The sequence below is a fragment of the Zosterops lateralis genome (assembly GCF_965231275.1).
Source record: "Zosterops lateralis genome assembly, chromosome: 3".
In the NCBI taxonomy this organism is placed as follows: Eukaryota; Metazoa; Chordata; class Aves; order Passeriformes; family Zosteropidae; genus Zosterops; species Zosterops lateralis.
In genome coordinates, this window is record NC_139764.1 from 111,415,671 (window position 1) to 111,443,148 (window position 27,478).

Sequence of the window (27,478 nt, forward strand, 5' to 3'; positions counted from 1 at the left end):
ATGACTCAGGTGCCTGCTGACTACCTGTCAACCACCAGCTCCTACAACTATGAGCCGCCCCTCCCTGCCGTGGCTCGGGCCAGCACCCTCTCCAAGGTCCCTCCAGCCAAAAAAATAACCTTCTTCAAGAGCGGAGACCCTCAGTTTGCAGGAGTCAAGATGGCCATCAACCAGCGGAGCTTCAAGAGCTTTCACGCGCTCATGGATGACCTCTCCCACCGCGTCCCGCTGCCGTTTGGGGTCAGGACCATCACCACCCCACGAGGAATACACTGCATCAGTGAGCTGGACCAGCTGGAGGATGGAGGGTGTTACCTGTGCTCCGACAAGAAATATGTGAAGCCCATCAGCATCACCTCGGGGGGACACAGGCCAGCCCCGCCACGGAACGGCCGCCCCTCCAGCACCGTGAGGAGATCGGCTCAGGAGGGCAAGATGGAAGATTATTCCACATCTTTTACCCACCACGGCCCCAGGATACCTAAGAAAATCACTCTGGTCAAGAATGGGGAGAGCGGATTCCGGCGCTCCATCATCCTGAACCGCAGAAACGCCCGGAGCTTCAAAACGCTCCTGGATGAGATCACGGAGATCCTGCAGTTCCCGGTGAAGAAGCTCTACACTGTTGATGGGAAGAAGGTAAATATCTCTGGTGCTGGTCAATTGTTCAAACAGGAGTCATCACTTTCCTTGTGTGATACAGGTTAGAACGTGGTCAGAGTCTAATAAGCCACGTGCTAATCTATCAATCTCTGAGGGTCCAGCCTTTGCAGAGAAGTGTCTAAAATTAATTTGAGCCATACTGCTCCTTGGAGGTGTTTTGTAAATTAAAAGGTTTAATAAAGAAAAATGTCAAAATAACAAACATTACAGAAAACAAATGAAAACCCGCGCACAGGTGTCTGAGAAATCTCTGACACCTTGCTACAAACACTCCAAAAAGCCCTTCACTTCCTTAGTGCTCCTTTCTAAATACTGAATGTTTTAGGAGGGAAAACCTGGTTTGCAGCCAATAGAGAGAACCAAGATTTGAAGAGCAGTGACAAGGTCCAATAGATGCTTCTCTTTTGGCACTGAGCCAGCAGGATATGGAAAAATCTGGGTAAACTTCCTAAAATGTCTAAAGGTAAACTGAAACTCTTTCCCTATTTGGAAACACCTGCTGGGTGTGGGAAATGCATCCCTACACTTGTGATGCAAATCCTTTAGCTCATGGGTCCAAAAGTTTATCCACGTTACCTTAATCCTTCGGGCTCTGTCACATTAATCACTTCCCCATTAATTACACAATGGTTTGATGTAGAAGAATCTTGTTCAGCCACTCAGGAACTTCATACCAAATATTGTTTGGGGTCAATGTTTTGCAATTAGATGTAAAACCCCTTCTAGTTATAGTGCTTCTCACCTTTTTTTGGGAGGCGTGTCCCAACAAATGTTCAACTTTTCCATACCTGATCACTGGGAATTCAGCAGAATAAGGAGGCCCTTAGGTAGGACCTTGTGGTTGCACAGTTCCCCACAGAGCAGGGTCCTGTTCACAATGTGGGATCATCAACAGAGAAAAGATAAGATAACCAATGATGATAAGATAAGGTGATAAGATAACCAACTAATGCATAAAAAATTAAGGTTTGAGTGGGATCAAAAGATGCTTTTGTATTGATGAATTAGTAAATCTGCTGTGAGAGGAATTCTTATAATAAATTCAGGGCATGGAAATCCCTTCATTCTTCTGTTCCCAAAGGAATTTCCTGACAAACCTGAGATTCTCTTATTTTTTTTTCTCCATCTCTTTTTAGCTAACTAACCTTTACCTCCATTTTTTTTGAAGGGATCTCATGAGTTATCCTGACTTGTCCCTGTCCCTGCAGTGATTGGAGATTCCCATCTCCTTTCTCACTTCTCCCACCTTTACAGGGCTGAGTGCCAGTGGTAAAAACACAACCACCTGTGGTGTCACTTTCTGAACCAGGTGACTGATATGACCTGGGTTCAAATCGCCAATGATCCAGTCGGGGAAAAAATGCAGGAATATTTTGCAATAAGCTCATTTTTACCTGAGGAGTAATATAAGGAGTAATTTTGCAATAAGCTCATTTTTACAGGGAGAGGAATGTGCAGTAGGAAGGAGAGAGGGAGGGGATAATTTAAGCCATCCTTCCTGATGAAAGCACCATGTCTTACCACAGAGCTTTATGCTATTCCCAGTCTGGAAAGAGCTTCCAACCAAACCAAATCCTGCTGCCAATATATTTTATAATCTATAAAATATAACTAACTTCTTTTGCCACTGGTTTCTCCATTTTTTAAGACTTGGACTTCTGCTCAGTCCAGCTGGACATAATAATCTATGAACTGATAGCAACATCCTCTTCTTCAAGTTTTGAGAATTTTCACTGATTTCTCTAAAGAAAAGTTTTGCCTTCTACTTCTTAGTGCAGTCTTAATGTTCCCCTTTTAATTCCTAAATGAATTCTGCACAATTGTCCTTCTAGTCATTATAAAAAACAATATTTTAGATGGGATATGTACTAAATATGCACTCTGTAAACACGATACCTTCAACTCGGTGATCTTGGAGGTCTTCTCCAACCTTTCCATGTTTTCCATCAGCAGAAATGTGGGTGTGGGTCAAACACCATCACTTAATCTCTCACGGTCCCTTCAGATTCTATTTTTTTTAATATGAAAATTTTCATTACTTGTTTGTCAATAAGGAGTTGATTTTCTATATCTTAATAATTCTGATTTCACTCCTTTAATTCCTGTGCAGAATATCACAGGGACAGGTGATGAGAGGTCCAATCTCAGCAACATCTTCATCTTCCTCATAATTGGGAGATATGTGATTATTAATACAATTCCTAGGAGTCTTTTACAGTGAGTTTTTTGGCCATTATTAATTTTAGTAATTTACCTTCAGCTTTCAAACTGGTCACTCCTGTTCATTTAACAACCATTCCTACTGGGAATTCCTGTTACTCTAGGCTTGGGTGCGAAGCATTTAAACCACAAAAAGTTCACTCTGTCTTGGATTTTCCAATCTTTTCCTTTCATGTGGATTCTCTAAACTATCTCTGTTCTTCTTCTAAGGTTTTTTTCTCTTAGCTCAGCTTCAAAACCTCTGTTTCTGATACACAGTTGGTTGTGTCAGAGTCTTCACCAGATACAACTATTGCATTGAAAAGCAAAAATTGTGAATTCAGTGCACAATTTTGAACTTTCCTGAAATAACCTTCTTCCACTGGAGTTTAATTTTAGCTGCACATCTTGTCTTTGTACTTAAATTTGCATTTTCTGTCAAGGACAATGAAAAGAAGCTTCCATTCTTCCATGATCATTCAAAGGTATCTGGATATTTCATATTTCTTGGGTATTTCCTTTTTTCTTGCATTATTCTCTTTGAAGAATAATTCAAATTCTCTTTAAATAATTTTGTAAACTTCTTTTATCCCAATTATCTATGTAATTTTTTCCCCATGACTTAGCACAGAGATCTTTCTAGGAAAGAGGGCTGGGACTGAATTGAACAGTAACTTTTGATATTTATTCCCATATTTTGACAGATTAGCAGAATAATTCCTAAGCAATGCATCTGGACCATTTGATGGATTGAATTTGTGTTTGTCTGAATAACAAAATTCACAGCATTTAATAGCAGGTTCACAATGCCTTTTTTTCAGCCTGTTTTTCCTTGAATTCTTGAAAACCAAACACCAAAAAAAGGGAAAACTCTCCTGTCCCACATGTTAATCAGTCTTCCATCAATGGAAGAGATGTTCATAGACCTCAGAGTGTTTGCTCTTCAGTCTCCTTTTGTTTCTTCTACTACTGTAATTCCAGATCTAAACCTAAATCCTAAAATTAGTTAAATCACCTCTGTCCCAGTGACTATGTTTTGATCTGCTCCATTTTAATATTCTTACCATTTCGTTGAGTAAATTCAGGACACTTCAAAATTACAAATCTTTATGTAGGAATAAACTTAGACACACCTGGAACAGTCTTGGGTTTTGTTCCTTTCATGGAATATTGATTTGAGAAAGCAGAGAAAAGTGATTCTTTCCTTTTGTGGTCCACAAATTTTTCCAGTAAACTTCTAAGTTTAATTCAATCATAACTCAAAGTTAGATCGTAGAATCTGAGAATTTTAAAGCCCTGATTCCCATGGAAGTACCCTTAGTTCAGTTCTATTAGTATTTACATATTTGCATTTTCATTCTAACTCCTGAAGCCTTGAGTGAGGTGAAACCAGTATTTTTAATCCTAAACATCAAGCAGATTTCCTACAAGGAAATCCTAGTCCTACTGAAGACAGTAGGTGTGAAGTGTTTGAACACTCATTTCATCATGGAAAATCTTCCATCTTCCAAATTAACCAGGAGTTTTCTTGCCTAGAAATTTGATGACTATGGGACTGGAGAAAAATTTAATTCAGTTTTAGGTAAGCAAAATCGGTTAAATTTTCAGCCAGAAAAGAAGTGTAAATCATAAATTTTTTTTTCAGGTCAAGCCACTCATTGGTGTTTTCCAGGTGATTAACTGGAAATAATTGGATTAACTGCCCAAACTGAGAAATGTGTTATTTAGGTTAACATTGACACGCAATTAACTGGCCAGTGAAACTCTGTGCACATTTTCCCACTAAAATATAGACAATCCTGGACATAATTCATTAATTCATCTGAATCCAATTGTCTTACGAGGCATTTGGGGTGGTGGGACATTTCGCCTGTTGGAACCCTCTATATTAATTATAGAACATGGGAAAACTGACTGAAACTAGTAAATTAAGCTAGGCTTAAGTTTTCATATACTGGTTACAAAGTACTACAGATATTTGGATATTGGCAAACACAAGTATGGGACTTTACATCCATTAGCTGATGAGACTGTTGGAAATCAAATATTTCCTTTTTTACTGAGGACATCAGTTCTACACTAAAAGAAGAACCAGGTGTGCAGATATCTCAATAAAAAGAATAATTGTAGATTATCTTCTCCATCAAATGACCTTTTGACTCCATTCTGGGAAGTTTTTATACCACATAGTGGGTTTTCTTCCTCATGGTCTAAACCACAAGAATGCACCTCTGTTCAGATCCCCACCACCCACCCCTGGAGAGGGAAGGATGTCTCTGGGGGCAAAGACACAGAGATCACAGAGAGGGCAGAAATCCTCCCAGGCTGTAAGAAATGATGTGTAGGGTGATGAGGCAGCGACAGAGGATTTCCCTTACAAATGGCAATTATCCAGGGCCCACCAGCTGAACAGTCATTAAGACTCTGTTAAGTCACAGGAACCCAGCACCATGACTGTGTCCAGGCACAGATGTCCTCATTTCTGAATCACTAGGCCTTCCTTTTACTGGCTGTCCTAAATGAAAACAAAAAAATCAAACCAAAGTCTTCCTTAAAATCCAGCGTTCCTCCTCTCATGGCGTTGGAAACCAGACTGTGAGATGGCAAATACTCTACATAGTTTATGGCTACTGGTGGCAATTACCAAGAGCAGCTCAAATGGGATTTATCAGCCCTCGAAAGAGTTTTCCAGGGGATGTGGCCAGTTTTATGTTTTTTGGAGTGAGGCCAAGGCTGAGATGTTTTTTTGTTTGGGCGCACTCAAGGCTGACCGTAAGTTGTTACATTTAATGAGTGAATCCGATCCGGTTTTGCTGTGTGGAAAGGTCGAGTGGAAGACCAGAAAGACTCGATTTTGCCTCAGCTCCTGAAAGTGAGAACGTTGCAAAAGGAGTACTGTGTGCCACCAAATTTCCTTGGGGGATCAGAGAATTGCCGTGCAGGTTAATCAGGGGAGCGATCGTGAGCTCAGGAATGTTTCCTCAGGCACCACCAACTGGAGACTGTAAAGGATTAGTTATTAGAAACCCCTTGGGGTAATAACCCTCAGTTTTCTCCTGTGTTTGTGTGGAATCTGGCACGGGCTGCACTTAGGCAAGACCAACCATTCTGGGGCAAATCAAGGCATCTCTGACCATGTCCCAGTCTTGGAGAAAGACAGAATGGTCCAAATGAAATTACTCCTTCCCTGGTGTATCTTCCCAGCCTCCAGCAACTTGTAGGATAAGATCTTCAGCCCAAGCAGCACAATGAGACCCCACAGCAACCCCAGTAGCCAGGAGAGTATCAGAGCACAGACTCTGGCATCAAATGGCACCATAATCACACTTTGTAGCACCCAAAATAGGGCCTAATTCCCACAGGGGTGGCCACGTTCAAGCTGCTTCTTAGAAAATCTCCCTGGCTTGTGTTAACTCCCAGATCTGCCCAGGAATTGCTTGGGAGAGTGCCAGTGTATCCAGGCTTTAAATACTCTAAAGACCACTCTAAGAAGTGGCAATGCTGTTCCAGTGCCCTGGATCCAGAATTGATTTAATTTAGCCGTAAACACAGAACTTTTATTTTTAGATGTTATTAGCCAACCTGGTGGCCTAACTATTATTACTAAGTAGTTCTTGATAATGACTGTATTTACAGCGACCTAGGGGTGCAAGGCCAGGAAACAGGCTTGTCTGACATATTTCCTGACTCAGATTTACACATCCATAGAGCCATTCCTGGGGCATCTGTAGGCTGCCCGCAGGCATCCTCTCGGCCACTCGTGTTTGGGCTCTCCACCAAGATCATCTGTCTTAATGACAGGTGTCATCAAGACCCTGATGGAAATGCAGGAGGAAAACGGGACACATGGAGGCAGATAAGCTGGTTTAAAATGTGGTGTGTGTATATAAACAGTGAGAGAGGAGAGGTGATAATTTGCCTCCGTGGGATCGTTAATTTTCTGGTTGCACGTTGACGTATTCACCGTGACATTCGGTTTCTGTGCTCAGGTATGAAGGATTGCAAACAATTCCAGCCCCTGATCTGGAGCACACCGTTGCTATCAAGCGAGCTGTGCCACTTTTCCACCCACCATGTGTGTGACTCATGGTCTAAAAACAAACCACAGGTTTCAGGTTTGATATTCTCTGATTCCGTGCCAAAACCACAATGACTCCAACGAGATTTACACAAGCGATCTGTAAACCTCAGCAAAACTTTCCATGAACCTCATCCACAAGAAGATTCATATCCAGGTGTGTTTTGTGAACCTTTGAGATGCCCTGAGATCATCTGGCCAGGTGCCTTACGTGGTAGAGTTAAAGGGACCCCGTGTTTAGCGACTTTCTTATCTAACATGCAGCAAACCTGATACTTCCTTATCTAACATACACCAAGTGCAGATGATTCCTTTAGCCTGGGGAGGTTTTGTTCTTTCAGTAATAAGGGAGCAAAGTGTAATTGCTTTCTAATCCTTTTGAATTTAATCCAGGGCAAAGATGATATTTCCAATCATGTTATTGAGTATATGCAATTATCATGGAATCATGGAATATCCTGAGCCGGAAGGGGACTCCTTAGGATCATGCAATCCAACTCCTGGCCCTGCACAGGACATCCCAAAAATCCCACAATGTGCCTGAGAGTGTTGTCCAAACCCTCCTGGAGCTCTGGCAGCCTCAGTAGTATGACCACTAATATTCTCTAATTTTTCCTAACAGCAATTTAGAAAATTCAGCCACTCATTTAACTTGTCCTTGTGGACTTCAGTTATACAACCAAACTTTCTGTCATGCTATGGGTACCTCCTACAACTATTTTTGGCATTTCTGGATTTTGCCCAGAAAAATTATCTTGTTTTTAAATGCAAAAATTATTTTGTTTTAATTTTGGTTTTAAGTGGTTTTGGAAAAAAAAAGAATTGAATTTTTTATAAATACATTTTTTCACATTTAGTTTTTTTTCCATCTTAAACAAATTTTAGAAAGTGCTTGGAGGAAAATTACTGACATATAGAAGCTTAGAACTCTGAAAAGATTGTGAACAGTTAAAGAAGAAACGAAACACCCCAGACTTATAAAATGCAGATTTGTCAATGCAACAAAGGGTACAAAAGTGCACAATAGTAGTTTAAACTTGATATAAAAATCCTATGTGGGGGTTTTATTTGTGAAAAAAATGTATTGAGCCAATAAAAACAGCTCTATGTCAGTAACAGGTAAATTGCCAGGAAAAAATCAAGGTTCATCAGAAAAAGTTGTGTTACAAAATATTTTATGAGAAGTGTGAAGCTTTTCCTGTTGATGGCTCTCTTTATAGTGCACAAAAGGAGCACTAAATAAGAGTGGACTTCAGGAGGGTAAGATTTGTCACCATGATCTCTCTATTTATTCATTTGCTGAGAGTACAAAAAATAGCAGAATTCCACCCTCTCCTGGAAAAAGTGTGAATTTTCTGTAAGTACTTTGAGTAGAAATCACTGTTTCGTCAAAGAATTTTCAGAGGAAAGTCTGTGGGGTTTTTTCATATGGAAATTAGGTTTTACAAATTCAAGTTTGGGAGTGTTTAGTCAGAAAAAGGAGAGGAAAATAAAGGATTTTTGCCTTTGCATCAATTTTCCTCTCCCTTTTTGGCCTTGAACATGGAATTCAAAGGATTCTGCTGCAACTCTTAGCAAGATCTGAAAGTAGAAGCAAAAGCCTTCCCACTTTTCCCATTTGTACCATGGACTTTGCAAAATGAGAGTGAAACCTGGACTCAGTAACAAAAACAAAATCCTCAATGAAACCGAAATCTCTCTGTGCTCAGGGCTTCTGGAGCTCCAAGATTTTACCCACAGTGTTTGTGCTAAGAGACATCCAAGATGGCAAGACCATGGATCAATTCCCTATGGATCTGTCAGCTTGATCCAGGAGGATTTATATCCTCAATCCCAGCTCCTAGAGATAACTGGATTTCCAACTGGAAAACCTTCTCATCCATTATGTAAACATTCTCCATATGAAAGGAGTGAGTTTTGACAACTTCTGGTCATGGGGAAAAGCTTGAACTCCCAAACTGGATCCTTCCCACTGACTCAGCCACCACAAGGCTGAGCACAAGAACCAAATGTTTCTCATTTTTCAAGGCACGTCAATTTTTAAGATAATCCTGCCCCAGGAGAGGATCAGGGCAGGCTCTCAGGGTGGAGTGGATGTCACTGACTCATTTTCAAATGCTGAGGTTGGATGGACCAGATTTAATGAACTCAATGCCAAAGGGGCGGGAGGGGGACTCTGACTTCAGTCAGAAGTTGAAAAACATCAGCAGCAAAACTTCTCTAGAAAGGCCATCCTACTCTTCTCAGTTGAAATTTGCACCTTTAACAGCAGTTTGCTCTTTCTCTGGCTGCTTCACAGCTTGAAGAGTGTCAGACCTAATTTTGAGCTGGCAGGGTGGGTGGGGAGAGAAAAGTCCATCAAAACTTGCATATAAAGCCAGTGCAATGTGGAGATGTCCCAAATCCATCTAGCACTTTGTGAAATCCTTGGGAAACCTCCCATAATCTTCATCAGGAACCAGCTCATCCTGCACAGGGGTGGACTGGTGGCACTCCTCACACAATCAAAATTTCCAAACTGAACCAGGCTAGAAATCATTTTTCTTTCCATTTTTATCCTCTTCACCTCTGTCTTAAAAATATTCATTCTCTCTCAGGTTGGTTTTCTCACCCGAGATTCAGATTGTTTAAAGTCCTTGGCCCTCTAAAAGCCCCGAGTTGCGTTGGTACGAAGAAGCGGAGTCTTCAAGGCCTTGTTTTCTGGTTTCTCAAGTTGTTTATTATTTGATATCACAGAGTTTTTCTCCACTCCCAGCCGAGGTCTGGACAGAGCTGGGACACGAGGCGACTGCCCACTGATGGGGCAGCACCTTACATTTATACAGATAATTATGTGTAGGTTATTTGCTATTTCACACCAATGCCCAGTGCTTACACTAAGAGGGTCACTTCTGCTTTGACCCAATCCACTCTCACTACCTTGTGTCATCACCACCCCAGAAGATGGAGGACGAGGAAGAAGGAGAGGGACACGAGGTACCACCCAAATTCCACCATCTTGTCCCCCATTTACCTCTATTCTAAGAATCCTAAAACTACTGAATTTTGCATGTTCTACTGTGTTAAACTACTACTTTCACTTCCTGGTGATTTGCAATTCCTCTCCTAATGCTGGAAGTTTCTCCCATGGGCTGAGATCAAACTCAGTGTCTTCTTGGGCTCTGTGCCAAGGTTTCCAACCCCCCTGGACTGGTTCCACACCCCCTTGTCCAGGGCTCAAATTCTCTTTCCCGGGTCCCAGGTTATCCAAGGGGATGCCCTGGACTCCAACAATTCTCCATGCCTTTATTTTCCCTATCAGTCCTCTTCCCTTCCTCTTTTCCCATGAGATGCTTCTCTTCTCCTGCTACCCAAGTGATTTTCAACAGCCACTGATTTTCTGATTGTATTGTGATTGTCACTAGTATTTCTCTTGGAAGATGGAAGAGTTGTTCATCCAGAATATTTTCAGGGCAAAACCCAGAATGTTTTTTTGTATATGTGTGCAAAGTTTCACACACAGGGAAAACCCATCCATGAGTACTCCAGAAAAAGCTGCCAGCAGAGCAATAGCTGCACATGATTCTTGCCTGTGCTTGACTGAGAAAGCAGAGCAGAGCATTATTGCATTTTTCCTCTCTATTTCAAGTTTTACTTCGCTCTTTGAGTGCTCCATGGCCTCCCAAAACTCTCATTTTTTCATGCATTTTTGCACTGTGGGCAAACCTGAAAGCTGAACAGGTCATGTCTGTAAAAATGTAGAAGATGTTGATGTTTGGAGAAGTGTTGGAATGGCAAATTATCTTACCTTCCTGTATTTCAGCATATGGAGCACTGGATTTGCCCATATTCCCATTAAATAAGCATCAAAGAAAGGCGGCAGCTTGTATTTTGTGCTTGACAAACCACCCGCTCTTACAAGAGCCTTGAACACTGGAATCTGTCCTGATTTATCCGTCTTTCATTGGTAAAAGAAGGTTTTGGGATGAGCCTTGTAGTACCTGAAGGGAACCTGCAAGAAAGATGGAGACAGACTGCGGAAAAAGACATGGAGGTACAGGACACAGGAAGAATGGCAGGGATAGATGGGATATTGGGAAGGAATTGTTCCCTGTGAGGGTGGGGAGGCCCTGGCACAGGTTTCCCAGAGAAGCTGTGGCTGCCCCTGGATCCCTGGAAGTGTCCAAAGCCAGGTTGGACATGGCTTGGAGCAACCTGGGGTAGTGGAAGGTGTCCCTGCCCATAGCAGGGGATGGAACTGGATGATCCTTGAAGCCTCTTCCCACCCAAACCATTCCATGATTCCATGTGGATCTGGGGACCTGATATTTAATTCAGTTTAAGAATCCATGTGAGTTTTGAGCTGGGAAATGCAAGGGATGCTGTGTGCTCTCTTCCAGACTAATCATTTGGATGCTACCATTTCCAGAGGATTGAATCCATTTCCATGCAGTATTTCCTCATTCTAACTTCAGGAATTACCTCCTGTTCTGTGTTCCTCCTGATGGCAGGGAAGAAAGAGCCTTGTGACCCCTGCTAAGGTTAGAGAAAAAGAGAACAAGTTGTGCACTTCCTGATCTCTTCCTCCTCCTTTTCTTCCACTACTTTGCTAATTTGTATGTGGGCAGGGAGTGGCACCACCCCATGATTCACCTTCTGACCACAGATTACCTAGCCACTCCCCAGAAGAACCACTCTCTAATTCCTCTGGTGCAAAGTTTGGAGAAGGGAAGGGCAAATGGGTTCTTTGCATGAATAAAATGCAAAATTCATTATCATTAAACCACAATACATCAGTTCAGAGCCTGGATGCCTCCGGATTGGATGTGGCACAACCACAAAATGACTGGGCTGTTCACACTCCAAGGAGGTGTAAATGGGAAGACAAAACGGAGCAGATGGATGAGCTCTAGGAAAGGAGGCAGTGAGAGCTCAGGCCATGGACTCAGCCCATTAGCCTGTTCCTCAGTGGGTCTGTTTCCAGCTTTTCCTGTTTCTCCCATGCATCTCTGCAGTCCTTTGGAAGGTGGATTAGTTTATAGACCTGTCCTTGAACCATGCCTTGCGTTATTTCCACATTCTGTCTAAGTCTCAGGTGTCTTTGGTTGGCTGGCAGCCAGCAGAGGCAGAGCAAAGGTGTCTCCTTCACTCTGCCTTCACCAGAAACTGATATCTGTGCTCAGCTTCTGAGGTGAGCAAGGCTGAGTGGTTCTTCTTTCTCTGGGAAGAGCCAGAGGGTGTCATGTTCTCCACAACAACCAGCTACTTCTGTATTTCAGTTTGCTCTGTGTGTTTGTTTGCCTCACTTCTGTCTAGGTATTGATGACATTTTATTATTAACTGTGTTGCAGTAGCACCTAGAGGTTCTTGCTGAGATCACAGCAGTTGGTGGGACCTGTACAGCAAAATTCATGGAGACAATCCATCCTCAGTGGATAGCAGGCAGACTGGGAAAAAAGGGAGTGTTTCAGAAGAGAGGATGTGTTTTAATTTACACTTCACTTGTAGTGACCTTCCCAGTGGAGCTTAATGTCCATAAATCATTTTTATTGGAAAGAACATTGAGCTTTTTTGAACCAATCCATAAATGCCATATCCCACTGGGGCAGGTAGTTCCTCTGGTGGGGGATAATGAATCATAAATCATAGAACAGTTTGGGTTGGAAAGGACCTTAAAGATCATCTCATTCCAACTCCCTGCCATGAGCAGGGACACCTTCCACTAGACCAGGCTGCTCTAAGACTCATCCAAGCTAGGCTCTGCCCAGAACTTCACCCACAGCATCTATAACCCTCTTGGATCTTGATCCAGAGTCTGTGGAGGTCATCAAGTTTCTCTCCATATATTAAAGTGGGACTTGGGTCAGGTTTTACAGCAAGATTGAGAAACTTGATTTAATTTTCAGGTGTTAACGCAATAACACTTTAATGGGAGTCTATTCCAGCCCACCAAGTGCCAACTGCTAGAGACAGATCCCATGAATTTTGGTGGATTTTTGTCTCTGATAGTCCACAGCCTTAACTGTGACTGAGTTACATTGAGGGAACTCCAAAAAGACTTGAATGGATCCTGAGTGATCCAAAGGAATCCTTTACTGACCCATCAAACACATTTATCATAAGCCATTATTTCTCTTCCATTTTATTCCTAATTGTTCACTTATGAATTAAAATATTCTCGAAGTTCCCATGTTTTGGGACTCAGCTTGCAAATGAAGATACTTCATTTTCTAACTTTATGAACATGGTTGATGTTTCCTGCTGAGCTTTCTGGTCTCATATTTATCTTTTATCCTGTCAGCCATTCTCAGGCACATATTGGATACTCTAGAACATCTCAAATGGTTCTATGAATCTACAGTTAGACAACTGCATTGAGATGATTGACTCTGTCATTAGGGAGTCATGCATATCCAAGGGGGGATGTTAACCTGGATTAGGTGAAATTACCTGTCTCCCAAAAATATTGGCTGCTGTCCACCAAGAAGCCTTGATGGTAGATGATGAGTTACAATCCTGTGTGATGAATTAATGGAGAAACATTAGAGCAGGGCATTCTCTCCTCCATCACATCTCCTTCAAGTGATCATTGGATTTTAAGGATTTACAGTCCATTGCCTTTGTGTTTATTTTAGCTAAATTGTGGCGGGATTTAATACCATTTTTTCTGAATATCCTATCATGGCTGCTCAGGCTGCTGTGGCAGCTTGAGGGAAGTGAGGAATCCGTTTACCAGAAGAATCTAAGGTTTTATTATTGCTTTAAAATAATAGAATCGTCATAGAAAATATTAAGGTTGAACAAGACTTCCACAATCATGAAGATCAACCTTCAGATGAAACGCATCCCCCTTCAGCTGCATTCAATTTACTCCACTGTCTGTGAGAGCTAAAGCAGATAAGAACCTTCTTGTCTTTCAGTTCCAGCTCAATTTTTCCAACCTAGTAATTCTGTGATTCTTAACTGATGTCTCCATGAAAATGACATCCACTTCTACAATAAAACACAGAATCACATTATTGCTGAGTTTTGAAAAGACCTCTGGAGATTATCTCATCAAGCCTTCCTTTTCCTCTGTATCTTGGAATTCCACTGTTCTCTGCAAGATCATTTCCACCTCTTACCTAATCTGAACAGCAATTCAACATCAGATTATTTTCTCAGAATTTAATCCCATCTAATATTTCATCTCTTTCTCTGAGGCTCACATGGTTCTGAAGCAGGAATAGCTACTGTGTCTGCTTATCACCGTGGTCCTTCTGCCACAAATTGTAATCTTATCTCTCTCCAAGTTTTTGTCTGATGTCCAGTTTCTTCTCCCAGCATGAAAATCCATGGCAGAAATTGCATGGAAAATACAGTTGTTCAAGTCATAGAAACTCTTTGGTGCTTGTTGTGTCCAAGAACAGGATCACTTCTCTTCCACAATAGCAAAAAAGAGGCTGGAGCCCCTCTGCTCTGGAGCCAGGCTGGGAGAGCTGGGGGTGCTCACCTGGAGAAGGATCCAGGGAGAGCTCAGAGCACCTTCCAGAGCCTAAAGGGGCTCCAGGAGAGCTGGAGAAGGACTTAGGACAAGGCATGGAGGGACAGGACACAGGGAACGGCTTCCCACTGCCAGAGGGCAGGGCTAGATGGGATATTGAGAAAGAATTCCTGGCTTTGAGGGTGGTGAGGCCCTGGCACAGGGTGCCCAGAGAAACTGTGGCTGCCCCTGGATCCCTGGAAGTGTCCAAGGGCAGGTTGGATGGACCTTGGATCAGCCTGGGATAATGGAAGGTGTCCCTGCCCATGACAGGGAGTGGAACTGGATGAGCTTTAAACTCCCTTACAGCCCAAACCATTCCATTCCATGCTGATGGAAAGAAAGCTCCCAGTTTTGCTCCTTTCCCAGCTGTAGACAATGTCATGCAGGCCCCAGAGAAGCCAGGGGAGACTCTACCACTGCTTGAAATGCAGCCAGTATTTCACTCAGCACTTCCAGGAGCAACAGTGGGCACTGGAATACCTACAGGGTGAAGACCTGATCCCTTTAGATTATAAATAATTTTTACATATTCCTCAAAATGAAGGAAATCTGAGAAGAGCAACATGGGCCTCACCCAGGACACACCGAGCGAGCTGAAAGTTGCTGAACACACAAAAGGGGATGTGCTGTCCAGTGATAATTCAGCATTAATAAAAGATGTCATATTGATGGCCCTGAAAACAGATGTTCTCTGGAAAGCCCAGGCAGTGTGTTGAGAGGATGGGATTCCTGCAGCAGGGTGGGAAGACACTGTATGGAGCAGATGTTATCCCAACCCTGCACTGCCCTGGAACAGTGCATGCTGCATTTTATCAATGTGAGAAACAGGGTTTATTTAACCTTTAGAAAACATTCAGTTGCATTTAAAACCACTAAAATGCTTTTAACAATGAAGCATCACAAAAGATGAATCTCTGGAATTATTAATTCAAAGAGATGAATCTTGCAAGACATTAGGAAGAAAATTTACATTATGGACACAAACACAGCTAAAGTGCTGCTGACGTCAGAAATACCCCATACTACAAATACTATTTTAAGTGACATAACACAAAGTGTATTCCACATAAAAGAATGTATAAATTCCCTAACTCAGCTGGCTCAGCTCCATGGATCCCTGACTCTCTGTCATTGGCACCATCTATTTTCTGCACACACAGCACAGCAGTGATGAGTGTGATTGAAATCTCTACACTCAGACACAGAACCACGTGAGAAAATGTGGGCAAAAAATAGCTTTCACTGAAAAAAAAAATGTCCCTTACAAATAGGAACAGTTCCTAAACTTAGTGAGGCTTGAAAGATAGATTCTTTTACTTGAGGGACAGAACACATTTTATGTTTATTTTTCTTTTTTTTTCTCTCCATCTTTTTCCTTTTCTCTTTCTTCTTTTTGTCCTCACATTTTTTTCTACTTGTATCAGATCAGGGGAAAAGATCTCACCAAAGCAATAAAAACAAAAAAGAACAGGAAAAATAAGGACAGAAAAGTAAGGAAATTAAATATACATACAGCAAAAATAACCCCTCAAAATATTTGATTTATTAAATTCCAGGCTTTCTATAAAATTTAAAGTGAGCTAGAAAGATGTTTTCATTAGGACTACATAAAGATGTTTTCTCTAGGAATAGATGGACCAGAAGTGGAGGGAACAGAGGCAAACTGAGATTTGTGAGTATTTTTCTGCTTCATGGTATCCATCATGTGAATTTGGCAGTTTTGTTGCTTTGCAGAATTTAATGAAAGTTTCGGTGAGAAAAGTTCTCTTATTTTGGGTTTCATAGCAAACTGGATAGGCCTAAAACATTGTTATAAAACAATCAGAAAATAAAAAATAATGGGAATGGAAAGATAAAGGGACTTTTACTGTATTCCCACAAAAAAGTAGATGCCATATGTTTTATTGTAAGAAATGTTTTCAATAGTGATTAACTGGATCTAGAATGTGCTTCCATTTTTCTCTGTCATGCTCTTTCCTCCTCCACACATTTATCCTCTTATTTGCACCAGCACCAATTCCTTAGTGCCTCCCACAGTCCTAGTGGGACACCTTGGAAAACCCCAGGAGCATTTCACAAACTGAGGGCTTGGGCTCTGAAGGGGCCCTGGTTCTTCATCCCTTGTCTGTAACAATATTTAGAGGCCAAGGTCTTTCCTTCACCTGCAGTTATTTCAGGCACGTGTGACAACTGCAGAACTGTCATCGCTGCTCCTCTGAGATTCCTTATCTTGGTTCTCCTTGAGGGGAGGGTGATTAAGGGACAGGGTGAGGTCAGGGTGCCTCTTGCTGAGCCTAACACCAGTGCTGGCTTGATAACTCATGGTGTGGTCACCTCTTTTTGAGACTGTCCCTGTGCCCCAGAGATGTTCTCCTGATGTAGCAGGATGAGGAGGAAGGGACATCCCACATTGTGGAGGTGCACAGAACTGCCAGAAACTGGCCACTCTAAAATCCTCTCAGACAGCAAGAGAGACTTCTCCTTCTTTTGAAAGACATCAAGTGTTTTACCTGAGAGCTGGACTTCAGTCTTTCAAATGAGAGGTTGCAGAAACAAGATGGAAAGATGGGTCCAGGATCTGTCTGCCCAGTGCTTCCCACAGGAATGATTCCTGCTCTTTGTGAGAGACAAATGTATTTGGGCAATAGCTGGAGGGGGATCTGAGAAACCTGATTCAGCTGAAGATGTCCCTGCTCATTGTAGGAGGTTGGAGTGGATGACACTTAAAAAGTCTCTTCCAACTCAAACTATTCTAGGATTGTACAGTTCCATGAGAAGTGACTTGGTGTGTGATCCAGGAACATGTAGTAAGGATGAAGGTTCCAACCCTAGTTCTCATGGAGGAACAGAAATTCCTTCACATGCACTTTCTACACTGGGAAAAGTGTTCCTCATTGTCCAGCACTGAGGCAATACTTGTGGTTATAACTGAGGGAATATTAGGGAAAATCTCAATTCTTGTCCCTCTTCCTGAGCAAGAAAAGGATCAACTAAGGGACAAAATGAAATGTAGCATTTTTCAGGTAATAAAAGCTGCCCCATAAAGGAATTAGAAGAATTTAAAGGTTATAATTCTCTGTAAGGCAAACTTAAACACCTCCAGTTCCACCCTCTTCCTCACTGCCACATGGAATATGCCCAAATTTTTTCAAGAATATGAGAAATCTTGTATACTACATAATAAATGAGATCTATTCTCCCTTAGGCAATCTTTCCCTGCCCTTCCCTGTCTTAGAAAATCTGATCAAAACATTGCAGAGCTTCTCTTTCAATGGAGGTATTCTCCAACAGGCTCTGGTAGACCCCCAAGTTCTCTAGAACACGTTTATTTTCATTGAATCACAGAACATCCTGAGCTGGAAAGGACCTACAAGGGCCATCAAGTCCAACTCCTGTCCCTGCAGAGGAAAATCCCCAAAACCAGCATTGCATGCCTGAGACCATCATTCAAATGCTCTCTTATTTGGGTGAAAACTCCTTGTAAGTTGATTCCAGTCCAGGAAGAACTAAATTCTTCTGAGCTCATGGTGCTCCACTTCACAGAATTCACAGAATTCACAGAATTCATGGAATCCACGAAATTCACAGAATTCACGGAATGTGTAGGTTGCAAGAGACCTTCAAGATAATTGAGTCCAACCTATGTCCTAACAGGTCAACTAAACCATGACACTGAGTGCCACATCCAGTCTTTTCTTAAACACATCCAGGGATGGTGACTCCACCACCTCCCCGGGCAGGCCATTCCAGTCCTTTATGACTCTTTCCATGAAAAACTTTTTCCTGATATCCAACCTGTATTTCCCTTGGCTCAGCTCGAGACTGTGACCTCTCGTTCTGTCAGTGGCTGCCTGGAGAAAGAGACCAACCCTCACCTGAGCACAGCCATCTTTTAGGAAGTTGTAAAGAGTGATAAGGTCACCTCTGATTCTCCTTTTCTCCAGGGTAAACAACCCCATCTCCCTCAGTTTTTCCTCACAGGACTTGCTGTTCCCTTTGCAGATCGACAGCATGCAAGCCCTGCTCCACTGCCCCAGCGTGCTGGTGTGTGTAGGTCGGGAGCCCTTCAAACCTGTATCCATGGAGAATCTGAGGAAACACTCGGTGGAGAAGCTGCCCAACCTGCCTCTCCGCTCCAACAACGGCAACAATGTCAACGAGAACAATGAAAGTAAGAAAAACCTCGGGGCCGTATGGCGCAGTCGTAGCCAGGCTCGTGTCCCACAGTGTGGGGATTATGGGTCCCTATTGTGCTGCCCCAACGTAGAGATTTCATGTGGAAAATGCACTTCCCTCTCCCTGCCTCCCAGGCCTTTCCATCCTCCCCTTCTTTTTCTCTGGTTTCCTTCTAGGATTTCCTCCCTACGCCCCCTAGTCTTTCTTTTACATGCTCCCCATGTCTGGCTGACTTCCCTTCCTCTTTCATATCTCTGGGTCTCCTTTTCCTTCCAGAACTCCCTCCTTTCCTGTGTCTGTCCCTCCAGACCCTAGAGATTTCCCACGAATCCTCTATCCCCTTGTTGTCTGTCCTATCATGCCTTCCTTCTTGCATTTTCCTGCACCAGGACCAGAGGATGCCCCTGGATCTGCCAACAGGAGACTCAGTTGCTCCTACAGGTTACAGCTGGCTTTTTGGGAACAAAGTGCATTTTTATGGAAATATTATGTTCAGGAAGGAGTATGTTGTGGATTATTCAGGATTATAGTTCTTTGGCACCCCATCATGAGTTATCTAAGGTCACAGGTAATTAAACCAGCCACCCTCAGTAGCCTGGGAAAAGAAACTTCCCAATTCCAAAGGGCAATGAATCTCACCTGTATTAAGGATTTATTGCAGGATGAAATTAAGTGTGCTCCGGAGGTGTGTCTGTCTCTCTGCATTGTCAATACCAGGAGCTTGGAAAGATTCATTTGTGTGTTGCCAAAAAGTTGCAGAAATTTAGGACACAGGCATCCTATGCTCACTGTTGAAGACATAAAAAATTGGAGGGAAATATGGAAATAAATTGGAGCTTCACCCATCAAGAGGCTGAGCAAATCCATCAGTTCAATCATTAAGAAGGTTAGGGAAGAGTTATTTCATGTGATTTTGATGCACTCCTGTTCAGCACTTCCTTCCTAAAATGCCCTCCACTCAGCTGCATATCCCTGGTTAAATAAGAAGAATGAAAACTTGCACAGTTAAATAAAGGAATATTTGCAACGTGATAAAATGCCCAAACTCAGAGACTAAATTTCTCTCTATGTATATATATATATTATTTATCTTATCTGACATGCACGTAATAAACAAAGTGTTCGTGTTTCAATTTATTTTTAAAAATAAAGTTAAGGGGCAGAAGATTTTATTTCAGATTATTAATTCAAAACTTAACATTTAACAAGGAAGCTGGACTAGATTATCTCCAGGGGTCCCTTCCAACCTTAACTATTCTATGATTAATGGACATCACTTAGTCAAAGACAAATTTTCAAATTACGTAAATTGGTATAGGCTTGGCTTTAATGGAATAACATCAGGATTCACTGGTTGGAGGATTTGACTTACATATTTTCTGACCTCTTTATGTGAGTTAACCTCTTTCTCCATCCTTTTTTTCACTCTAGTGAACTTCGGACTGAAAGCCAAAAAAAGCGTTATCCACCCACGGTCAGCATCCAGCAACAGGTCGATGAGGTTTTCCTTGTCATCAGAGAAGTCATACCCCAACGGCCTCGCTGCCTCTCCAGACAACGGGGCACCCTTCTCCAATGGCTGCTCTCACCCCAAAGCTGGGGATCTGGTCCAGTCCTTGGTCAACGACGACATCGAGAAGAGGGTCCACGTGAACAAAGACGGGAGCTTGTCCGTGGAGATGAAGGTTCGCTTCCGTTTGCTCAACGATGAGACTTTGCAGTGGTCCACACAGATCAAAAAATCCAACCTGATGAACCAGCTGCCTTGTGAAGAGTCAGGGATGGAGGAGGACAGTGGAGTAGATCCCCTACAGAAAATGAACCCAGAAGCCAGCTCAGAGGCAGATGATTCCTTATATCCCTGTGATATCGATTCTTACATGTCCAAACTGGAGGAATCGGAATGTGACGAGGCCCACTGCCACAGCTGTGGGAAGAAACACCAGGACTATGACATTTGGAAGAATCCCATGCACATGTCCCAGAGGGAAGAGCCCAGTGTGCGGAGCACCTGGCACACACGGTCATCATGCTCCAGCACATCTTCCCGGAGGAGAGTAGTCCACAAAAAAATGACATCCGTGGATAGCATCCACACCACCTCCAGTGAGGAATTCTCTGAGCACATCGTGCGAGAGTCCTCATCCTACTCAGAGACTATAAAGAACAGAGTGGCGTATCGATCCGTTAAAAAGTGTATGTGCCGAAGTGATTTATCTACCGGTGCTTCCAACGGAGAAGAGCAGCAGGAACACACTCAGACAAGCACAGGAAACAGCCAGAGGCCTTCGTCCTTGGGCTTGATGTCACATTCAAGCTGTGAAAACAACCTGAATACCCAAGACAGCCCTGAAGACCAGGAGATCACCAAAACCATCTCACAAAATGAGGATGCAAATTGCTTCGAAGCTTCCTCTGTGAAGTGCTTGAAGGATGACATGGAAGAGGTTGAAAGCAGCAGAGTTGGGAGTGTCATGTCCAGGTCATCCCTGCAGTCCAGGCAGAGCAAGAAGAACGTGTGTGAGGAAACGAGCAGCGTGGGCAGGAGCGTGTCCTCCACAAGCCTTCAGAAGGAAAATCAGGGAGACAACAGCCAGTGCTCCACCCCTGCCAACAGTGTGCACAGCAAGTCCAGTAACTGCACCACACCAAAAGAAAAGACTGAGCAGAGTGACCCCTCTGATGACAACCCAGTGGTGTCCTCTTTCTCCAGTGAGTCCTGCCCCAAGAAAGAGGCTGAAGAGGTGGAAGCAGAGCAGGAAGAAAGTGAAGTCAATGAAGTCAGCTCAGTGTCAGCACAAACAAAGCCAAGCCAATCAAACAGGGGTGAGAGCAGTGAAGGGGAACAATGCTCTACCCAAGGAACCCACTGTTCCAAGGCTAGTGACAGGAATAGCAAGAAAAGTGGCAGTGATGAGAACATTCCATGCAGTGTCTCTTGCTCTTCCAGAGGGTCCAAAAAGAGCAAACGCAGCCACGTTCATTTGGACGCACGGTCTGAAATATCTGTGTCTTCACTTGAATCCACTCCGAATAAAAAGAAGAGTTCCCTACATGCAGATGATGTGAGATCAGGCAGCAGGGCATCAATTTACTCCAAAAGCTCATGTGAAACCAAGAAAAAATCTGTTGGAGATGCCATGTCTCGTAAGACAGGATCTCTTCACTCAAATGTTTCATCTATCAGTGAAGCAGAGGCAACTGCAGGTCCTGCTGAGGAGAAAAGCTCAAAAAGTACTGCCAATGGCTACAGCGAATGCTCAAAAAGCTCAAAGAAGAGAAGTCATAAAGAAGAAAGCAGCAAGCCATCATCCCTCTGCTCAAGCATTTCAAGTCCCAATGGAAAATCTGGAGAGGGTCATGCCAAGATTAGTTCAGAACCCTCTTCTTCAAAACAGGGAAGCATGAGTGGGAGTGTATGTTCAAAAGTTGACCACCTAACTGAGGATGGGATTAGGAATGGAAAACCTACAAGTAGCTCCTCAAGAGTCTCTTCAAAGTCAGAAATAAAAGATAGATGCGTGACAGAGATATCCCAGGAAACTGGTGATAGGTGCTCACAATCAAACATGTCTCTGTCTTCAAAATCAAGACGGACCAATTCGAAGAATCTCCGTGTGAAGGTGTCAAACTCCAGCCGGGCATCGGTGTCGGAGACTATGTCAGTGTGCAGTCTGCACTGCCCTGCCCCACCAAAAGGGAAGCCAAAGAGAAAAAACATGCGTTCGACCATGTTGAAGAATTCCTCCATCAGCAGCATCGGCACAGAGTCCGTGCTGACCGCAGGAAAAGAGCAGAAAGAAATTGTGGATTCCTCGAAAGCAACTTCCTACGGCTCTAAATCCGCTGCAACCAAAGAAAACAGTCAGAATAATAAAGAGACTGATGATCCTTGCAACAAAAATCCAGAAGAAGAGGTAGAAGATGCAGGTGATCAGGAGGAAGGAGGTGATTTAATGCCATCAGCTCTACCAAATACGTCTCCAGAAGAAGTGGTGCAAGAATGGCTCAGGAAAATCCCTTCGGAAACGTTGCTTGTGAAATATGAAATGGAGGATGATGGAGAAGAGGAACATGCAGAGTCGACCACTGAGGTATCACACTGTACAAATGCCGAGGAAGCCCCAGAGGAGGAAAAAGCTGAGGAAAAGAATGAGGAGGAGGAGGAGGCAGCTGAAGAGGATGAAGCAAAGGAGGAAGAAAAGGAGGAAGCAAAGGATGAAGTGGAAGAAGAGAAAGCAGAAGACACAGCCATTATTGAAGAAGCCGAAGAATGTGTGAACCAGGAAGAAATCTCTGAGGTTGCACCTGAAGCTGCCGAAGCGGAGCAGGCAGAATGCAACCAGTCAGTTACATCCAACCAAAATAACAACAAGAAAGACCTGCCAACATCTGTCCAGACATCTGTCCAGATCATGAAGGCCCTGCTCAGTTCAAAGCATGAGACCAAATTCGACCGATCCAACAGTTTGCCTGAAGTGTCCCCCACAATGGGGAGAAAACTGAGTAACTCTGCCAACATTTTGATTTCTTGTCTTGCCAGCCTCCAGCTCCTTGATGAGGAGTCAGAAGATCCATCAGAAAACTCAAAACATTTGAATAAGTCAAGGTACACGGAGCTGCTAAATATTTTTCAAGCCCTGTGGTTTGGATGTACTGCTGAAAGGAGCGGCCCAAGTTCAGGCCAAGAGGAAAGCAAGCTGGCAAAGCCACTGTCGGGGTCTAAAGCCCCAAAATCCATGGATCACGCCTTCACTCCCAGGTCCTCCTCTGGAGTTGATGTTCGCAGTGGCTCTGGTGGCTCAGGAGAAGAGTGCACAGCTGGTGCCGCGTTGATGGCACAGAAATCCGTGGAATGCAAATCAGCCGAGCAAATGGAAAACAACACAGAGACTGGCACAGAATTGACTGAGGCTGAGGAGCAAAGTAAAGAGGAAGAGCAGTCATCCCGCCCTTCCACAGCCTGCTCAGAGGCAAAAGATGAGGAAAAAGCAGAGTCTGCTAAAGAGGAGTCTGTAATCCAGGAAGAAGAGGAGAACAAGGAAGATCAGGGCAGTAACTGTGAGCAGGGTCAGGAGGAAGGGGGAGAAAATGAAAATGAAGAAGAAAACAAATTAGCTGAACCTGGAGAACAGGAAGAAGCTGAAGCTGTGAATGATGAAGTCCCACAAGAAAACCCTGAAGAAGAAGCAGCTGATCAGCCAGACACCACTGCTGATGCCAATATTGGTGATGCTGATGTCAGGACAGAGCTTAAAGAGGAGTTGGAAGAGCAGCCCCAAGAAGAGTCACCCAATGACCCCAAGCTCGAAGTTGATACATCCACCAGTGTGAGCACATCTCTTGTCCAGCAAAAGTCCGTGGATCCAGACCCAACCTGGGTCCTGAGATTACTCAAGAAAATTGAGAAGGAGTTCATGGCTCACTATGTCAATGCCATGAACGAGTTTAAGGTCAGGTGGAACCTGCAGGACAACCAGCAGATGGATGCAATGATACTGGAGCTGAAGGAGGAAGTGAGCAAAAGGATACAAAAGAGCATAGAGAAGGAGTTGAGGAAGATCAAAAGCAGGGCTGGAAGGAGGATTCCAAGGCCTCCAGAGGAGCCACCCACACACGAGTCCAAACTCCAGACTGAGCAGAGGAGATGGCGACTGCAAACTATGCATAAAAAGTCCCTCTTTGGGGACAAGAACGGTGCCCAAATGAGGTTGGAGGAGACGTCAGACTTATCATTAGATGCAGATAATGACTTTAACCTTAGTGCAGCTTTGGAGGACAGCATTGGCAAACAATCCAGTGAGGAGGAATATTGTCCATGTGACTCCTGTGTGAGGAAAAAAATGGCTTCCAGACCTGCCAGAGCCCCTGTAGTGGCCGCCAATGCCCCAGTCATGAAAGCCTTTGATTTGCAGAAAATCCTGAGGATGAAGAAAGATGACAATGAGGAAGCCATTGTCGCAGAAGCAGCCCAGGACACCAAAGCACTTCCCAACGGCTCTGTGGAGGAAGGGGCAGAAAAGGAGCAGATGGATGAGGGGCAACCTCAAACAGGTGAAACAGAAGCGGAGGATGATGGTGGAAAAGAGCCAGAATTAAATGAAGATGATGAGGCAACACTGAATGGAGATGGAGAAGAACCTGAAGTAGAAGAGGGTCAAAACGCTGAGGTGGAGGATGAGGCCAAAACTGGAGAAACAAAAGAAGAAGAAGCAGAAGAAGGAGGGGAGGAAACAAAAGAAAGAGAAGAAGAAGAGGAAGCAAAAGAGGAGGAAGAGAAAGAGGAAGAGGAAGAAGAAATGGCTAAGGCTGAAGAGGAGGAGGAAATACAAGAGGAGAAGGAGGGTGAAACTAAAGAAGAAGAAGAGGAAGCAAAAGAGGAAGAAGCAGAGGAAACTAAAGAGGAAGAGGAACTAAATGAGGAGGAAGAGAAGGAAGCAGAAGAAGAGGGAGTGAAGGAGGAGGAAGAAACAAAGGAGGAGGAAGGGAAGGAGGAAGAGGAGGAAGCCAAAGAGGAGGAGGAAGAAGCAAAAGAGGAGGAGGAGGAAGAGGCCAAAGAGGAAGAGGAGGAGGAAGAGGCCAAAGAGGAGGAGGAGGAAGCAAAAGAGGAGGAAGAGGAAGAAACCAAAGAGGAAGATGAAGAAGCCAAAGAGGAGGAGGAGGAAGCAAAAGGGGAGGAGGAGGAAGAAGCAAAAGAGGAGAAGGAGGAAGAAGCAAAAGAGGAGGAGGAGGAAGAAGCAAAAGAGGAAGAGGAAGAAGAAAAAGAGGAGGAGGAAGAAGCAAAAGAGGAGGAGGAGGAAGCAAAAGAGGAAGAGGAAGAAGCAAAAGAGGAAGAGGAAGAAGCCAAAGAGGAGGAGGAAGAAGAAACCAAAGAGGAAGATGAAGAAGCCAAAGAGGAGGAGGAGGAGGAAGAGGCCAAAGAGGAGGAGGAAGAAGCAAAAGAGGAGGAGGAGGAAGCAAAAGAGGAAGAGGAAGAAGCAAAAGAGGAAGAGGAAGAAGCCAAAGAGGAAGAGGAAGAAGCCAAAGAGGAGGAGGAAGAAGAAACCAAAGAGGAAGATGAAGAAGCCAAAGAGGAGGAGGAGGAGGAAGAGGCCAAAGAGGAGGAGGAGGAAGCAAAAGAGGAGGAGGAGGAAGCAAAAGATGAAGAGGAAGAAGCCAAAGAGGAAGAGGAAGAACCAAAAGAGGAGGAGGAGGAGGAAGGGAAGGAAGAAGATGAAGAAACCAAAGAGGAGGAGGAGGAAGAAAAAGAGGAAGAGGAGGAAACAAAAGAGGATGAGGAGGAGGAAGGGAAAGAGGAAGAAGAAGAAACAAAAGAGGAGGTGGAAGGGAAGGAGGAAGAAACAAATGAGGAAGAGGAAGATGCTAAAGAGGAGGAGGAGGAAGGGAAGGAGGAAGAGGAAGAAGCCAAAGAGGAAGAGGAAGAAGCTAAAGAGGAGGAGGAGGAAGAGAAGGAGGAAGAGGAAGAAGCAAAAGAGGAGGATGAAGAAGTCAAAGAGGAAGAGGAGGAAGAAAAAGAGGAAGATGAAGAAGCTAAAGAGGAGGAAGAAGCAGAAGAGGAAGAAGCCAAAGAGGAGGAGGAAGAAGCTAAAGAGGAGGAGGAAGCAGAAGAGAAGAAGGAAGATGAAGAAGCTAAAGAGGAAGAGGAAGAAGAAAAAGAGGAGGATGAAGAAGCTAAAGAGGAGGAAGAAAAAGAGGTGGAAGAAGAAGCAGAAGAGGAAGAAGCCAAAGAGGAGGAGGAAGCAGAAGGGAAGGAGGAGGAGGAAGAAGAAGCAAAAGAGGAGGAGGAAGCACAAGAGAAGGAAGAAGAGGAAGAAACCAAAGAGGAGGAGGAAGAAGAAGCAAAAGAGGAGGAGGAAGAAGTAAAGGAGGGAGAGGAAGAAGCAAATGAAGAGGAGGAGGAAGGGAAGGAGGAAGAAGAAAAAGAAGAGGAAGATGTGAAAGAAGAGGAAGCAGAAGAGAAGGAAGAGCAAGAAGAGGAGGAGGGAAAAAAAGGGGAAGAGGAAGAACAAGAAGAAGCTGAAAATGAAGAGCAAGAAGCTCAAGAAAAGTCTGAAGGTGAAGATGAAGAAGAAAATGAAGCTGAAGAAACAGAGGAGCCAGAGGATGAGGAAGTTGTGGCTGATGATGAGGCAGAGACATCAGAATGCAGAGGAGATGCCGAGGGCTCTGGGACTGACAAAAATCCTGAAGGAGATGCTGCAGAAGGAAATGAAGAAGCTGAGCAAGATGAAGCTGAGGCAGAAGAAGATGCAAAACCAGAGTCAGGAGATGAGGCTGAGGAGAAAAACAGTGAAGGAGGTGAGGAACCTGATGAGAATGTTGAGGAACCTACCAATGATGACCCTGACAAGGCACAAGAAACACAAGACCAAGGCAACAACAAAGTTTCTGAGAAAGCCTCAAAGACCAAAGGCAAGAAAAACAGCAAAAGGTTAGAGACTCTGAAAAAATCCACAGCCTTTTCTTGTTATTCTTCTGTCGGAAACTTCTCACAGCAATCCCAGAAAGGGTCTGATGATGAAGAGGAAAAAGTAGATGAAGGAGTAGTCGAAGAGGAAGGAATAGCTGAAGAGGAAGGAGTAGTTGAAGAGGAATGCAAAGGTGATGATAGCCCCACTGGTGACCCCCCCAATGGGGAGGTTCGAAGTGACGAGAGCTCCAAACCCTCCCAGATGTATCCTGACAGTGAGGAGGAGGAAGAGGACAAAGAATCCTCAGGTTCTGATCCTGTGGGAGATGAGGAGAAGCCAGATGCTGAAGGTGCAGATCCAAAGGAGGCTGAAAACACTAAGGAAGTTCAGGCTTCTAAAAAGAAAGAAAACTCAGATGAGATTGACCAGGATGACTTGGACTTCTAG

The 27,478-nt window shown here is 43.7% G+C and overlaps 1 protein-coding gene across 1 annotated transcript; it reads left to right on the forward strand.

Moving 5' to 3' along the window:
* RP1L1 (RP1 like 1) lies at positions 1-27,478 on the forward strand (the record flags this gene model as incomplete). The annotated part of the gene is made up of 7 exons (XM_083857655.1): positions 1-639; positions 18,447-18,615; positions 20,052-21,411; positions 22,213-22,714; positions 22,781-24,790; positions 25,430-25,672; positions 26,669-27,478. 7 exons carry the CDS (start codon positions 1-3, stop codon positions 27,476-27,478), a joined length of 5,733 nt encoding a protein of 1,910 aa, XP_083713781.1.